The sequence below is a fragment of the Notolabrus celidotus genome, chromosome 8 (assembly GCF_009762535.1).
Source record: "Notolabrus celidotus isolate fNotCel1 chromosome 8, fNotCel1.pri, whole genome shotgun sequence".
Taxonomy (NCBI): domain Eukaryota; kingdom Metazoa; phylum Chordata; class Actinopteri; order Labriformes; family Labridae; genus Notolabrus; species Notolabrus celidotus.
This window is the reverse complement of record NC_048279.1, coordinates 3,955,870-3,971,648: the sequence shown is the minus strand read 5'-3', so window position 1 is coordinate 3,971,648 and position 15,779 is coordinate 3,955,870. Positions and strand designations below refer to the sequence as shown.

Here is a 15,779-nt window from a genome sequence, read left to right as displayed (position 1 = left end):
CGTGTTTGACTCTGAAAATGATAAGTGCCAAAAAAGTGAAAGAACACTACAAGCCCTTGAAAAAGTTCTGCTGAGTTTTATAGACAAAAGGTGGTTATAGAGATTGTGGTAGAAATGTTGTTCAGAGGTACACTAACTTATTATAACCCTCCTGAGAACAGTTTGTTTACAACGGACACAAACCTTCAACATTCTTACATTTTATCAGCAGACTGTCGTCCATCTTTAAACTTAGAAGAGTCTAACATCGATGTTAGTTTCTTAATAGACGACCGTTTCAGTCCAGGTCCAGCAGAATCTGGTCCATGTTGCTTCTCTTGCCTTACATACACACACACACACACACACACACACACACACACACACACACACACACACACACACACACACACACACACACACACACACACACACACACACACACAGTGATGTGAGTGCTGAGCTCTGACATGGAGCAGAGTCATGGACAGGTAGAGATCCTCATCTCACCTCTGAGCTTCATGTTCCCCACACAGAGTGCTTTTAGAGGGAGGGGCTCCCTCCTCTCCGTCCTCACACTGATTCATAGCAGAGCCTCCACCTTCACACAAACACAACAACATGTTCATCATTACAACAAGCTTTACACCACAGAGACACACACATGAGCTCACATTGCTCTCAGTAACAACACAGATATTCAGGATTGACACAAACCTTGTTGGAGCCCCAAACAGGACCTGATGAGCCCAAACACAGCCCCCACACTCTCCCATAAACACACTGTGGTGACCACAATAATATATTAGATACATTATATTGTCTAAATGTGTTACAGTCCAACCAAAGAGTCTTTGTCTCAATCCTCCAGTGTGTTTTATTGATCTGAAAATCCTTCAGTCTTTGATTTCACTTTGAAATATTCAAATTCTGACAAATATCAAACAGAGACAAAGGACAGGTCTCCTCTTCTGTTCTTTTGGGGCCTCCAGACAGCTGAGGGACCTGTTTAACATTAGAACCCACTTCCACGCTGGTCTGGCTCTGGTCCCCTCTGGCAGGACAGTTCAGACATGGACTGGTCTAAAGGGTCTTTAGTGAAACCGAGTCACTGTCATTGTTGGAAACTATTTGACCTCTGACCTCTTCACCCACGCTCTTCACTTCAGAGTATCAACAGTTAATAAATCTAAGCATCTGAGCCAAGTGGATCCAGGCTGTCAGACCGGTTCACACACTCCCTGTATTTCTCACTGACGGTGTGACTCAGTTTATAATCAAACTGCTGCTGACTCTACTCCACAAACACAAACTATAGAACAGGTCAATCTTTGTCAAATCACTGCTCTTTAACTCACACAGAAACTCTACAACATATTTCAAACAGCCAATCAGCATCCAGAAACATTTCTCCAGTCAAACAGTGATCCAGCAGCGTGTGAGCACAGTGATCCTGATCATCAAACATGTAGAGATTTCTCTGGAAGGATTCTCACCTGTTGAAGTGAGTTCAGGTCAGCTTACAGACACTTTACACCTTCATGTGTGGAGAGAAGAAGCTGCTGGTTTGTCCCTCGTCAGTCCTGGTGTGTCTGTGTGTGTTTGATCTGAGGACGCCGTCACATCCTCATACCTTCAGAGTGACACTAACCTGTGTCAGAAACCCAGTCAGTGTTAGATTACACACTGATCACATGATGTAGTTCTACTATCTGACCTCTAGATGGTGCTACCTAACCTTCTAATGAAAGCAGCACTGACAGATGTGACGAAGCAGCAGTGTGGATCACACTGATACTCTGCTGACAGCGGCTCTGATGGAGACAGAAGCTGAGTCAGAGACTCAAACAACCCCTAACATTGGTTGTTCACACCTGTGCTCTCAACAGGAGACACAGAAGTGTGAACAACCTGGGTTGGGTGTAGGTGTGGTCTTTGATCAGGATTCATTCTGTTCTAAAGTCTCTCTGTGGATATCCTGCAGAAATGATAGGGTCACCTTGAGGATCTTCTAGACTGGTTTTATCTCTGTGTGCAGGTGTCTGCGGCCCACCATGATGCCTTCTCATCCTCTGACAAACCCAAGACTTAGACCTTCTTGTCTAAGCAGTCCAGCTTTGCATCCTTGATAGAATGAAGCTAACATCATCACGTCTAAGCTGATGCTGAAAATATTCAGTCATTGTGTAATCTTCACAGAGATGATGACTTCTCAGTAGCTGGGGTTGAGGAGTTAGACCTCAACAGTCCATCAATCATCTACATCAAACCTCTTCTCATGAACCTTGTTGACATCCTATGATTGTTTTTGTTCTCTGTCTACGCTGGACAGCAGAGGGAACGCACCATTCTTCAGTCTTGGAATAAGGATATCTGCAACCACGTTTGGTTGCAAGACTGCAGATACCTACAAAGAGTTCTTTGTACCTACAAAGATTTATTGAGACTCTATGGACTAGTTGAGGTGTTGGCACGACACCAGCAGATATGTCAGCAGCTCTTTGTTCCTGGCTACTTAAAGGAGGTCAGTAACATTTTTCATTATTTTTTAATTATAATCCTATAATTCCTGTCACTAATTATTTGGGCTTATTATGTATTTTTGGCGACTGCTTTCTGGCTATGGCTTCCTACATGGTCATTTCAGCCTGTGGTGTTTTTGAATTCACATAATACCAGTAAACAATTAATGCAAATCTGCCATGTTCAAACCCTAATGCACCTTGAGTGAAACTGGTTTAATAATTCTCTTTTAGGTGGATGCAGACTTTCTTCTACTTGCTCTATCCCCTCATTTCAGTGAGGAGGGGTCTGTTAGATGACAGCGAGAGGTGCGGGTGATCAACTTTCTGCAGGACTTCCTGCAAACACTGGAAGACAGAGGTGACACATTGCATAGCACCTTTTTTTTTAAATTTCAAAACGTGACAGACAACGACAGACGATCAGAAACCAGCCGTCTGTTCCCACTAGGGCATGCAAATATGAACGAACATATCAGTTACATATCACTTGGTAATGAGTTTAACCACTACTTGGTTTCACAAATTGAATCAACAATACTCTACAGAGCAATCAAACATCAAATTATAAATTAATTTCATGACACAAACGATGAATGTATTCAATGCTTCTAATTTTATCATTATTATTATTATTATTATTATTATTATTATTATTATTATTATTATTATTATTATTATTATCAATAATAATAATAATAATAATAATAATAATAATAATAATAATAATAATGTATTTTATTTATCATGCACTTTACATTTGGTGCAAATCTCAAAGTTCTACAGGGCATAATAAAAGGGCAGTAAGAATAAAAACAGGGTTAAAAAACAAACAAACAGTAGGATGAAGACACTTGTTAAAAACACTGTAGTTGAATAAAAACAAGTAAAAGCAGCAGGGAGGGTCAGACAAAAGCTATGGATAAAACCAGGGAATAAAAACTAGGGAAAAGCCCTCTGAAAGAAGAAAGTTTTTAGTCCTTTTTTAAAAGAGTCAATAGTCTGTGGTGCTCTCAGGTGGTCGGGGAGAGCATTCCACAGTCGCAGGGCAGCGGAGGAAAAAGCCTGGTCTCCCATAGTGCGGAGTCTGGTGCTAGGGCAGTGGAGGCGGTTGTTGCTGGTGGAGCGGAGGGTTCTTGTGGTTGTTTGTGGGTGTAGCAGTTCCTTCAGGTATGTGGGGACGTGTCCGTGGATGCACTGATGTGTGAGCAGAGAGATTATGAATTCGATCCTGTATGAGACCGGGAGCCAGTGGAGTGAATGTAGGATGGGTGTGATGTGGTCGTGTTTGTGCACTCTCATCAGGACCCTGGCTGCGCAGTTCTGGATGCAGCCTTTGAAGGCTTTTGCCAGAGATCCAGATGAGAAGTGCGTTGCAATAGTCAATCCTGGAGGAGACAAAGGCATGGACCAGTTTTTCTGCATCAGGGAGAGAGAGTGAGGGGCAGAGTTTGGAGATGTTTCTGAGGTGGTAGAAGGAGGTTTGACAGATGTTTTCGATGTGGGCCTCAAAAGTGAGGTGAGGGTCAATTTTGACTCCAAGATTTGTGGCTATGGATGAGAGGGGATTGTTGTGGCCTGTAAAGGATATGGTGGTAAATGGAGATGACTGGGTCTGGTGGGGGGTGGAAACTAAGAGGGCTTCGGTTTTGGAACTGTTGAGTTGGAGGAAGTTTTGGTCCATCCATGCCTTTATCTCCTCCAGGCAGGCGGTCAGTGTGGATGTGGATGTGGGTGGAGTGGCTTTAGAGGGGGTGGTGTCTGTCCTGAGATATAACTGTGTGTCATCAGCATACCAATGGAATGATACTCCATGCCGGCTGATGATGTGGCCAAAAGGAAGCATGTACAGGGTGAAGAGGGTGGGACCGAGGACTGACCCTTGTGGAACTCCACAGGTGACAGAGTGGGTACCTGACTTTGTGCTGCCGATGGCGACGTACTCAGCCCTTCCAGTCAGGTAAGACTGGAACCACTCCAGTACAGAGCCAGAGAGAGAGATGGTGTTCTGAAGGCGGTGTAGGAGGATGTGTGGAGAATATTTTCTCATATAATGTAAAGAAAACTACATTTGTAACTGAGTTAATTTTCACAGGAACAGAGAAGCGACTTACCACAGCATAAAACAATTTATCCTGTTAGTGACGTAGGTAAACCCAGCGGCTTTACTACGACACACACTTCTGCTGTGGAATTTCATAATAAGACATACAATAAATGAACTACGGTGTCCGTCCAGAGTTTTACAGGAATTTAACCTATATTGATTATTTATACAATTACATACATCTCTTTTAAATTCTATTAAACTATAGGCAACACTTAAACATCACCAAAACAATGAAAGAGGAAAGAAAGAAAACAAACAATACCAAAAAAAGAAAGTCATAATTTGGGGTTCACACAAAAGTGAAACCAGATAACTGATGCATGGTAAACTCAAAACTAAATTCTCCCATAAGAAGTGTAAAAAGAACAGGGTGGTACTGTGCGCCCTACTAATTAGAGACACAGAGAATATGCCACACCAAAGATCCACACTTTCTCTCCTACAGTGTGTGTGTGTGTGTGTGTGTGTGTGTGTGTGTGTTAAAGGCTGGGTGCGCCAACCTTCGACCCTCGACACAATATGGCCAAGTCCTCCTCCAAAGCATTCCGGGTGCTTGTTCGATACTGGTGTTGTTTTTAGACAAGAAGCTTTTTTCAGCGTTCATCTCAATGGTCCAGGAGCTGGACCTAACCCTGAGAGGAGGACTGGATAAGGCCCAGGCAGCTGTGTCTGGGTCCTGGATCAGTTTTTAGCATGAATGGAGCACTTTTGGAGATCACAGTAAATATGTAGCACTGTAGTTTTGATGAAATCCAGTAGGTGGCGATAATGCACTCCCTTTTCTTGACTAAGCTATAACTCCTCTAAAATGTGAGAGCTGATGATCGCAGTTCATTCTCTGGAGACAAGATCCAAGAAGACACATTCTACAAGTTTGAAGGGATTTTATTCAAGAACAAAACATTTTAACATCATTTTTGGAAATCAACAACAGTATTAAAAAATGTTCACGATTACAAAAGAAAATAGAAATCCTGCAGATAAACAAACAGAAGGACTTCCCTAAAATTTAGACACATCAAACTCTGGACATATATTTAGTCTTCATGCTCTGGCCAACACTAACCGTCTCAGGAACTAGTGACTGAGTTTCTGAGATGTAGAGCTCTCACCAGCGAGAGTACAGAGACCAGAGAGATGTGTGAAGATCAAACCAAAGGGTCTGTGGTGAAAGTCCACTCAGACTCACAAAAATTCTCTGTGACTTCCTTCTATACTATGTTCCACCAAAGTTATACTGGTTCCAGTTCACAATGGAGGAACATGAGCATGACCTCTTACACTCTTTAACTCTTCTGCCGCTGCTAATCTACAATAATGCATTGATGTAAAAACAAATATCTGGATTCAGCAACTTCACAAGTCAATGCACTGATCTAATACCATCTTTTCCTCCCTGCAAAAACACTCAATATGAATGTGAAATAATATCAGTCATCAGTGGGACTCATTCACCACCTGATCTTAGCAGGACATTTGCTCTTAAAGGTGACATATCACGCTTTTTTCATCAATATATATTGGTCTAAGAGGTCCCCAAAACATGTCTTTAAAGTTTATGCTCAAAAAAACACTTTGAAATCAGATTTTGGTCTGCCTGAAAAGCCCTCTTCTTCAGTCCTCCTCAGAACACTCTTTTTTCACACTTTTCTCTCTGACCACGCCCCCTCAGAAAGTGGATGTGCCTCGGCTGTCCAGCACGTTGATCTAATGTTTACATGTTGGCTGAATATACACGGCTGCCCAGAGATCACGTTTCTTCAACCCTCTGAATCTGATCCAGAATCTGATCCTGACGGAGAGGCGCCTGTAGCAGGACCTTTCTGAAGGATTGGTCACAGATTTAGTGTTTCTTGTTGTTTTATTTATCAGTATGTCGATGTGTGTCTTGGTACACAGCTACAGCTACAGCTACAAACATGTAGCTATGTGGCTATGCTAATTAGCGCTAGCACTTATCCATGACAAATAAAAATCATCCACTAGATCTTCAAATCTGCAGACGTGGGGAGTAAAACCGACCTCTGCCAAAAAGGCAGCGGGACCTTTTCTGAAGGATTGGTCACAGATTCTGTGTTTCTTGTTGTTTTATTTGTCAGTATGTAGACGTGTGTCTTGGTACACAGCTACGACATGTAGCTATGTGGCTATGCTAACTAGCGCTAGCACTTATCCATAATAAATAAAAATCATCCACTAGATCTTCAAATCTGCAGACGTGGGGAGTAAAACCGACCTTTGTGTTTATTAAGAGAGCCTACAACTAGCATGCCTCCCTCCTAAGCTCCTTGTTACCACACGTGTGCAGGTAATGAAAAACGGGGGAGGGATTCAGTATTATTTTATACAGTCTATGGGCTGAACAAGCTCCAAGCTCTGACTCCGTGACAGACCGGATATTGTTGTTACGTAACAAAAACACGGAAGTCTGAAACGGCTCGTTTCACACACATTTACAGAAAGGTGGAGAAATCAGAACAGGGGCAGAATGGATTTTTTTCATTCTCGGGGGGTTTGTAGACATGCCAGGGAAACATATTTCAGGTAGAGAACCATTAAAAAGTCAATTTTGCATGATATGTCACCTTTAAGGCTTACTTACACAGTTTTTAAAGAGATTCAAAGTCTTCTTACACTTATAAGTAATAATAAAAACATAAAAACTAGATCAGAATCAGCCTTATGGGCTGGGTATGTAAAACTACAAGCTTGAGACATTACATAGGCACATACATGAGCATTGTCTGGGCAACCCATGCTCGGTTATGTTATCATTATGTGGATTATCAGTGATTATATTTTCTGGAGTGCTGATTCACTCAAGGGTGGAACTGGACACATTATATAAGCGATATTCAACAAAATCTTGTCTTTCTGTCTCTTCAGAAACTGTTGATGTTTAACCACTCCAAATGACATCTCACTGTTGTGTTTTTAGCCGATAGGTCAGAGTGGTCACAAACATGACTGTTCACATCCTCTAGTGATTTAAGTCCTTTACTGCAAACAGAGCAGATGAGCCTTACTCTCCTGTGTGAACCAACATGTGTGATGTCAGATATGCTTTCCGACTAAACCTTTTATCACACTCAGAGCAGCTGAAGGGTTTCTCTCCTGTGTGGACTAAATTGTGAGTAATCAGATGCGGTTTCTGACTAAACCTTTTACCACACTCAGAGCAGCTGAAGGGTTTCTCTCCTGTGTGGACCAACATGTGTCTGATCAGACTCAGTTTCTGACTAAACCTTTTACCACACTCAGAGCAGCTGAAGGGTTTCTCTCCTGTGTGAGTAACCATGTGTATATTCAAACCTGATTTCTGACTAAACCTTTTACCACACTCAGAGCAGCTGCAAGGTTTCTCTCCTGTGTGAACCAACATGTGTGTTCTCAGATATGCTTTCCGACTAAACCTTTTACCACACTCAGAGCAAATGAAGGATTTCTCTACCCTGTGATCAAACAAGTGTTGGATCAGTCTTCCTCTAAACCTAAACCTTTTATCACACTCAGAACAGCTGAAGCGTTTCTCTCCTGCGTGGACTAACTTGTGAGTGATCAGATTCTGTTTCCATTTAAACCTTTTACCACACTCAGAGCAGCTGAAGGGTTTCTCTCCTGTGTGGGCTAACTTGTGAGTGATCAGATCCTGTTTCTGGTTAAACCTTTTACCACACTCAGAGCAGCTGAAGGATTTTTCTCCTGTGTGGACTAACTTGTGAGTGATCAGATTCTGTTTCCATTTAAACCTTTTACCACACTCAGAGCAGCTGAAGGATTTTTCTCCTGTGTGGACTAACTTGTGAGTGATCAGATTCTGTTTCCATTTAAACCTTTTACCACACTCAGAGCAGCTGAAGGGTTTCTCTCCTGTGTGGACTAACTTGTGAGTGATCAGATCCTGTTTCTGGCTAAACCTTTTATCACACTCAGAGCAGCTGAAGGGTTTCTCTCCTGTGTGGACTAACTTGTGAGAAATCAGATTCTGTTTCTGGTTAAACCTTTTACCACACTCAGAGCAGCTGAAGGGTTTCTCTTCGGTGTGAACTAACATGTGATAGACCAGGCCCTGATTGTGTTTATACTGTTTACCACACTCTGGGCAGCTATGCACTGTTTTATCAGTCACTCTCTTGTCTTTAGATTTGTTGGAGTGTAAACCTGACTCATGCTCACTGGTCTTCCTCTGATTACAAATGTCATTTGTTTCAGGCTCAGAGGGGTTTTCAAATTCATTATCACTTCCTGGATCAGAGTTCCAGGCTGTTTCTGGTCCTCCACAGATCTCTCCATCAGCTGCTGTTCCCATTTTTGGAGTGTGTCCCAGATGAAGCTGTAAGAACTGACATGTCTCTCCGTCATCTTCACTCTTCACAGGGAGAACAGTCGGTTGGAACTTGGTGGGATCAGCCTCATCGAGTCCTTGAAGCGGCTCTCCCTCCTGACTGCTCCAGAGTTCCTCCTGTTCCTCTTTAATGTGCGGGGGTTCAGTGTTCTCATGGTCCAGACAGGGGCTCCACCTCTGCTTCACAAGAAGATCTTCTTTACTCTCTGCCAGCTGCTGGACATCTGCAGGAAACACTGATAACAAAAAGACACAACAAGATATGCTGAGTTTATTGTGCAACCTGATTTGACAAAGTGACACTTCAAACCATGACTTTATCCTGATGTATTATTTCAGGACATTTTACAAAGGCAGCAGTTCTGTACTGTTGCACCGAGGGTCTGAGAGAAACTACATTTAAATCCACTGTATGTCGGTACATACAGCAGTATTGACAATAAAGGAGACTTTATCTTTGATCTTAAAGGTGACATATCATGCCCTTTTTCAACCATTTAATACAGTCCCCTGATGTCTAAATGAATCATCCTCGGCATGTTAGTCAAAATATTTTATTAATTTAAGCTCCAGAGGAGGTTTTGTTCTAGCTCTAAACACCCTTTCTTAAAACGCTTCGTTTTCAGTGCATCTTTTTAAATCCACCTGAGCTCCTTTTCTCTTGAGCAAGGTGTGCCAACATGAAAAGAGCGCCATGTTACCATAGCAACTCGTGAGCATGCATCAAAACATTGCTGCAGGGGACAGCATGGTCTGGCCTTATAGGTTTGAACCCGAGTCAGATGTAAATGCAGAATTCACACACAAGTTAGTACGGCATATTGAGATATCATCTGCAAAATGTCCGGTGGAAAAAATACCAAATAAAAATAAACATATTGGTGTGCACTTTTCCATACAGGTTCGTTCACGACCGGGATGTGAAGTACTGGATTTTTTTGCTTTCACCCAAACGCCTCATGTCACGTTTGATTGACAGCTGCACAGAGAAACAGTGAGACCTGACTGCTCGTCAAAACATCAGTGAAACACTTCTCTGATTTTAAAAGAATGAGCAGAGACATAACCTGACTTAAACTTCTGTCTAAGAAGACGTTAAATAAGGAGAGTCCCGTACAGTCACGAGAAGGATCAACCATGAACCAGACTGTAACCGGTACATTGAATCCAAAGAGTGCATGCACAACATCGATCGGCATTACAGTCATCCAAAAGTTTATCAGGATGAAATCTAGAGAAATCTACACCACACTGAATGACAGGAGGGACAGGAGGACTCTGCTGCTTGTGCTGACGTTATAGATTGAAATAAAAAAAACAACACAATGTCTTTTCTCCGGCACATTCTGCATGAAATAAAGAATGAAATGTGCATTTAACAACAAATCAAACCTTTAGTGAAACACAGCTACAAAGCCATACATGTCTGGAAACACTAGTGAAAGATTATATTATATATTTGGGGATAGTGAAACTCTTAAGTATAAGCCATTACATCAGCTCCTCCAAGAACTGCCCCCTTAATGCGGTGGAGGGGCTTGTATGTCCCGGTTAAACCGGAGGCAATGTTGTCAGGGGCATCAGCCCCTGGTAGGGTCTCCCCAGGCAAATTGGTCCCAGGGGAGGGTTCAGACTAAGAGTGATTAAAAAAAAACTCCATTAAACAGCCAAAGGGGAGAGGGCTATCTCGCCCAGAGGAGAGACCTCGGGGCACCCCCTGGAAGCCAGACCGGGGGGGGGGGGGCTAAATGGTGAGCGTCTGTTTTCCAGGCCTTCAGTCATGGGGACTGGTCAGCCCAAAATGCAACATGGTGCCGCTACCCCTGTGGGCCCACCACTCTTGGGGATAGGTATGGGGGTTGGCGGCAGCTAGAAGTTGTCACCTGAAAGCCATCATAGCCTGTCGTGGCAGTAACCTTTAATCCGCTGGTAGAAACTAGCAGTGAAGGAAGTCGTCTGGCTGATGAGGGAGGCCTTTCAGGCTTGGCAAGCCAAAGGGGTCTCTGGAAGCGGCTGACAGGTACCTGGTGGCTAGGTGGGATGCAGTTGGGTGGTCATGGAAACAAAAACCCCGGGTGTGGGAGGAGTTTGTGTAGTGTATGGAGAAGGACTTTCGGCTGGCCTCAAGAAGGTTCTGACAAACAGTCAGGCGGCTCATGAAGAAAACAGGGCTGGACCAAGACTGTTTTCAATGATGATGGAGGACTGCTGGCTCAGACTCAGGATATTGTCAGGGGTTGGAAGGAACACTTTGAGGAAATCCTGCTGAAATACTTCAAGGAGGAGGCAGAGTCTGAAGACCCAGGGGAAGCCTCATCCATATTCTTAGCAAAAGTTGCTGAGGTGGTCAAAAAGCTTCTTAGTGTCAAGATGCGCGGGTTGATGAGATACACCCTGAGATGCTGAAGACCCTGGACATTGTTGGGTTGTCTTGGTTGACACGCCTCTTCAATGTTGCATGGAGGTCTGGGACAGTGCCTGTTGAGTGGCAGATCAGAGTGGTGGGTCCCATTTTTAAAAAGGGGGACTAAACCAGGAGAAGCTTGCAAGGGTTGCCGGGGAAAGGGATTTATGGGTTGATCTGCTTAGACTGCTGCAGCTGCGACCCGGATGGATGGAAGCATCAACCTGACGATCTACTACCAACAACTGTCTACCGTGGAAGTTTTCACAAGCCATGCTGTGACTGTTTACATTCCTCCAGCGGCTGCAGTGGGTAACAAAGTGGGTGATGTCATCCAGTCTGTGCTTGCATCCCAGCGCTCTCATACTGTTCAGTGGGGATTTTAATCATGTCACCTTCTCCCCTGTGCTGACAACCGTTAAACAATATGTGAACTCAGCAGCAAGAGGGAATACAACTCGAGACCTACTGTATGCCTACATGAAGGGGGCTTAAACCACTGTTCTGGTTTTTGTTTTGCTTTGACCTTTGACCTTTGTAAAGCACTTTGAATGGCTCTTGTATTAATAGTGCTTTATAAATAAACCTGCCTTGTCCTGCCTACATCACCAGACCAGTAGAGGGCAGTAAAACAAAGACGAATGCCATTGATCACAGATGACACCATAGAAGCAGACGGACAGGCTGGTTCCATTAAGAGCAACACAACAGTTAGCCTGTTAGCATGAAGAGACTCAGCTGGTGCTGTTTTAGATGGTGCTATATTTCATCACAGATGGATTCACTGAATCAACACGTGAGAGGAGATAACCGCAAGCAGCAACACGGCTTTAAAATATTTTTAAGTCGGGCAATACGCTCCACTCAAAAGGATTTTAAAAGCCATAGCAGAGATCGGCCGGTGTTTTGGTTTAAACAGCGACCCCGTGTGGCGGAAATCTGGAAATGATAGACTCAAACAACAACCGTTTGTCTTTGTGAGCTTTATTCCAGCCTTCAGTGAGCTTTGAAAAGTGGTCAGCTGGCAGAGTGATCTAACAACCGAGACAAGGTCTGCTCAACTGACCCAGAGTGAAGATTCAACACATTACTTATTCTCTTCAGAGAATAATATTAACACATCATTAAACACCTTCAACAAGGGTCAGTAAGGGTCAGTAAGACAAACAAGAGAGCTTTTTTATCACCTCTTGCTTCCTGGTCACCTCCCTGACTTCTCACCCCCTGGTCTGCTCCTCAGCCATGGGAACAGATAACAATATGCAAAAGACAGAAGGTCTGGTATTTGTGAATGTTTCTAACTTCTAATCAACATGAGAACAACATACTATCATGTCTGTATTTTTCCCATCACACCTGATATCTACCAACTTTCAGCCGGATGCATCCCTCATAAACGTCTTTAGACGATCATTAAATATCTGATGAGGATATTTTGAAATCTGAATAAAAAACTAAACTAGTTTGCATTCCCAGGAACTCCCTCTGTGTTTCAACAGCTGTGTAAACTCCACAAACAATGACACGTTCAGCTGAAACGCACATAGTTAAGGGGTAAAGTTCCTGCAAGGGAAAAAAAACTCAAAGAGAGCAGCTCTTGACTCTGTTTTTTAAACGGAAGATTAGATATCGATTTCAATCTCTAACTTGGGCATAGTGAAACTTCTAAATAACTTCTCAATAACTTACAATTGTTGAGCACAGAGAGCAGAAATGCTGATCAAGATTTAAGACTGTTCCTGTGGGGGAAGCCAGAGAAGGAATGTGTTTGTGTGTGTGTGTGTGTGTGTGTGTGTGTGTGTGTGTGTGTGTGTGTGTGTGTGTGTGTGTGTGTGTGTGTGTGTGTGTGTGTGTGTGTGTGTGTGTGTGTGTGTGTGTGTTGAAAACACTTAGAGAGATATAACACAGGAAAGCCAAAAAAAGGTCATTTAGCATCCTTATTACAGATCCTCATTGGTTCCCTTCTGCTTCTTTCTTGTAACATTACAGTCCTCTTTGATGAGAGTGTTTTTCTCTTGTCGGTCACATCTGGTCGAAAAGGGTGGGGGAGGGTGATGACCCCCTCCCTGGACTGTCTCTGAGTTTGATCCCTGGTTTTACCCTTTGGTCTTGCCTTCATCGTGTGTATGAAACCTTTTTTCTTCGTCTTCAGAAATCATTAAAAGATGTTTTTAATTCAAATACAATATGGTGAATTAAATTAAAATGATAAAACAAAAAAACAAAGTGATATTTTCATCAGGAGCCAGCTGCTGCTAACACGCTGTGTGCTGAAGGCTCAGCTCCCTGAAACACTCACAACAAACAAGTTTCCATCAGAAGAACCAAAGACTAACCTGCTCTCTGCAGCTTGATTTCAGGTGTTAAAATCACCTTCAGCAGCTCTCTTTGGTGGTGAAGCTCCTCTTCGTATAAAGATGTTGTGGTTTGTCCTGTGATGTCTTTGATAACCGCAGCGAGCAGCCGCCGGCTGAAGAAATCTTTAAGATCCTGAAACCCGGACATTGAAGCAAACTGTTCTCTAAAGGAAGAAAAGAAGACTGCACGCTGGAGAGATACATTGCACATGGTGCCTCCATGCTCCTCCCATTGAGACGAGTGAAGCCAGGGGCGGAGTCTGACTTTGTGGACTGGGAGGGGGGGGCCAGGACACAGACTTTTACAGGGGGGGCAGAGGTTTTGGCCCTTTTGCTCTATTTTACTTTTGGTATGATGTTCTCCTGGTAGGTGAGGTGGTCACGTTTTGACTACCCTATGGTTAAGAACCAAATTTATGTTTATCAGCATGTTAATCACTAATCACGATGAAGCTAATCACTAATTAACATCATGCTAAGCAGACTTTAGCCATAGGTTTGTAAAAGCTGTATTAGCTTCCAGTATGTATACAGACATGATTTATGTTTCCAAAGCTACACTTCCTACGTTTCCTATCTGTGGTTAAATTAGCTTCACTTCCTTCTTTCATTAAGCGAGTTGTGTGTTTAGTTGTGTTGTGCATTTAATAACTACACATGTCTGTGTAGGCAACTGGACTGGTAGAAATTCTTGAAGACGTTTCACCTCTCCTCCAAAAGGCTTCTTCAGTTCTGACCAGACTGGGGAAGAGCTGGAAGATATAACCCACTAACAGTCGTGGGTGTGTCCAGGAGTCACAAAGGGTCCTACGTAGGGCCGTTAGTCTAGGTCATGGCAATTGTTAGAGTGATTGGTCAGCTGTGGGTCGTTAGAGTCACATGGTCTCTGGTGTGAGTATGGTCTTACTTGTTTTGACAGAGAATTCAAAACAGCATTGTATGTAGGAGACAAATGGTATCGTAGTCCACCACCTCTGTTAAGAGAAGGGTGTTCAAGCTTAACATAGATGGCTTCCTTCACCCCTCTTTCATACTAACACTCTTCTCTGTCCAGGATCTGAAGGAGTGTCCCTTGTCCTTGAGGTGCAGATGTACGGCTGAGTCCTGGCCTGAGGAGCTGGCTCTTCTGTGTTGGGCCATGCGTCTGTGGAGAGGTTGTTTAGTTTCACCAATGTACAGTTCCCTGCAATCTTCGTTACACTGTATGGCATAAACTACAGCACTCTGTTTGTGCTGAGGTGTTTTGTCCTTGGGATGAACCAGTTTTTGTCTCAGTGTGTTGGATGGCTTGAAATGAACAGGGATGTTGTGTTTGTTGAAGATACTCTGAAGTTTCTCCGAGACCCCAGACAGGTATGGGATAACGATGCTTCGTCGTTTGTTGCTGTTCTCCTCTCTGTTGGAAATCCGCTTCTTGGAGGTCTTGATGAAGGCTCAGTTGGGGTAACCGGGGTAAAAGTGCTCCCTTAATGTGCAGTCTCAGCAGATGTGTGTCTCAAGGTCTGACTAAATTTAAATACAAATCTGTGTCAATACCAAGCTAAATGTACTGTGTCATTTCTTAATTTTACAGCAAGGACATCTGACAGTACATCAGTGCAATCTACTCTGACACCCACCAACATTTCAAAGGACAGGAGCATGGACAGCACTTTTCAAGCTCCACCATATCAGAGAAGGAAAAGGTTAGTACATCAACGGCTTTAGCAACAAGTCTACCCTTCCAAATGAATACTACTCTGTAAAAACATGTTTCTGCCTTTTCTTTTCCTTCTATTTAACAACTGTTTGACTGACCTAATGTAAATAAATATTCTTTGCAGACAGCTCTAAAAAGTCTTCTGTCTGGATTCTGGGATGAGGATGAAATTCATCACAGCAGTCCTGAATAAACATATTGTAAAACATGTGACACTCAAACCAAAGAAACCACCATTGGTTTATTTACATCATGGTGTTGCACTAACTGTCAATAAAGATAGATTTGTTTTAATGTATAATTGAGGCATGACTGGTCCTCTAGTGACAGTCTGAAACCAGTCTTTCTCTTTTGAGGCCCCAA

At 43.1% G+C, this 15,779-nt stretch overlaps 1 protein-coding gene across 1 annotated transcript; it reads right to left on the bottom strand.

The window, feature by feature from the left end:
* Window positions 1–7,210: 7,210 nt before the first annotated feature.
* On the bottom strand, window positions 7,211–13,907 carry LOC117816844 (zinc finger protein OZF-like). The gene is made up of 3 exons (XM_034689211.1): window positions 13,697–13,907; window positions 8,361–9,192; window positions 7,211–8,108 (listed from the first exon to the last, which is right to left on the bottom strand). The coding sequence occupies exons 1-3, from the start codon at window positions 13,863–13,865 to the stop codon at window positions 7,634–7,636; spliced, it is 1,476 nt and encodes a 491-aa protein (XP_034545102.1). The 5' UTR covers window positions 13,866–13,907; the 3' UTR covers window positions 7,211–7,633.
* Between the last annotated feature and the right edge of the window lie 1,872 nt (window positions 13,908–15,779).

Coding starts and splice junctions, on each gene's coding strand:
- LOC117816844 (XM_034689211.1), bottom strand. CDS start 13,865: ATGTCCGGGTTTCAGGATCTTAAAGATTTCTTCAGCCGGCGGCTGCTC. Junction 9,193..13,696: donor AATCAAGCTGCAGAGAGCAG/GTTAGTCTTTGG, acceptor TTTTGTTATCAG/TGTTTCCTGCAGATGTCCAG. Junction 8,109..8,360: donor TGCTCTGAGTGTGGTAAAAG/GTTTAAATGGAA, acceptor GTGTGATAAAAG/GTTTAGGTTTAGAGGAAGAC.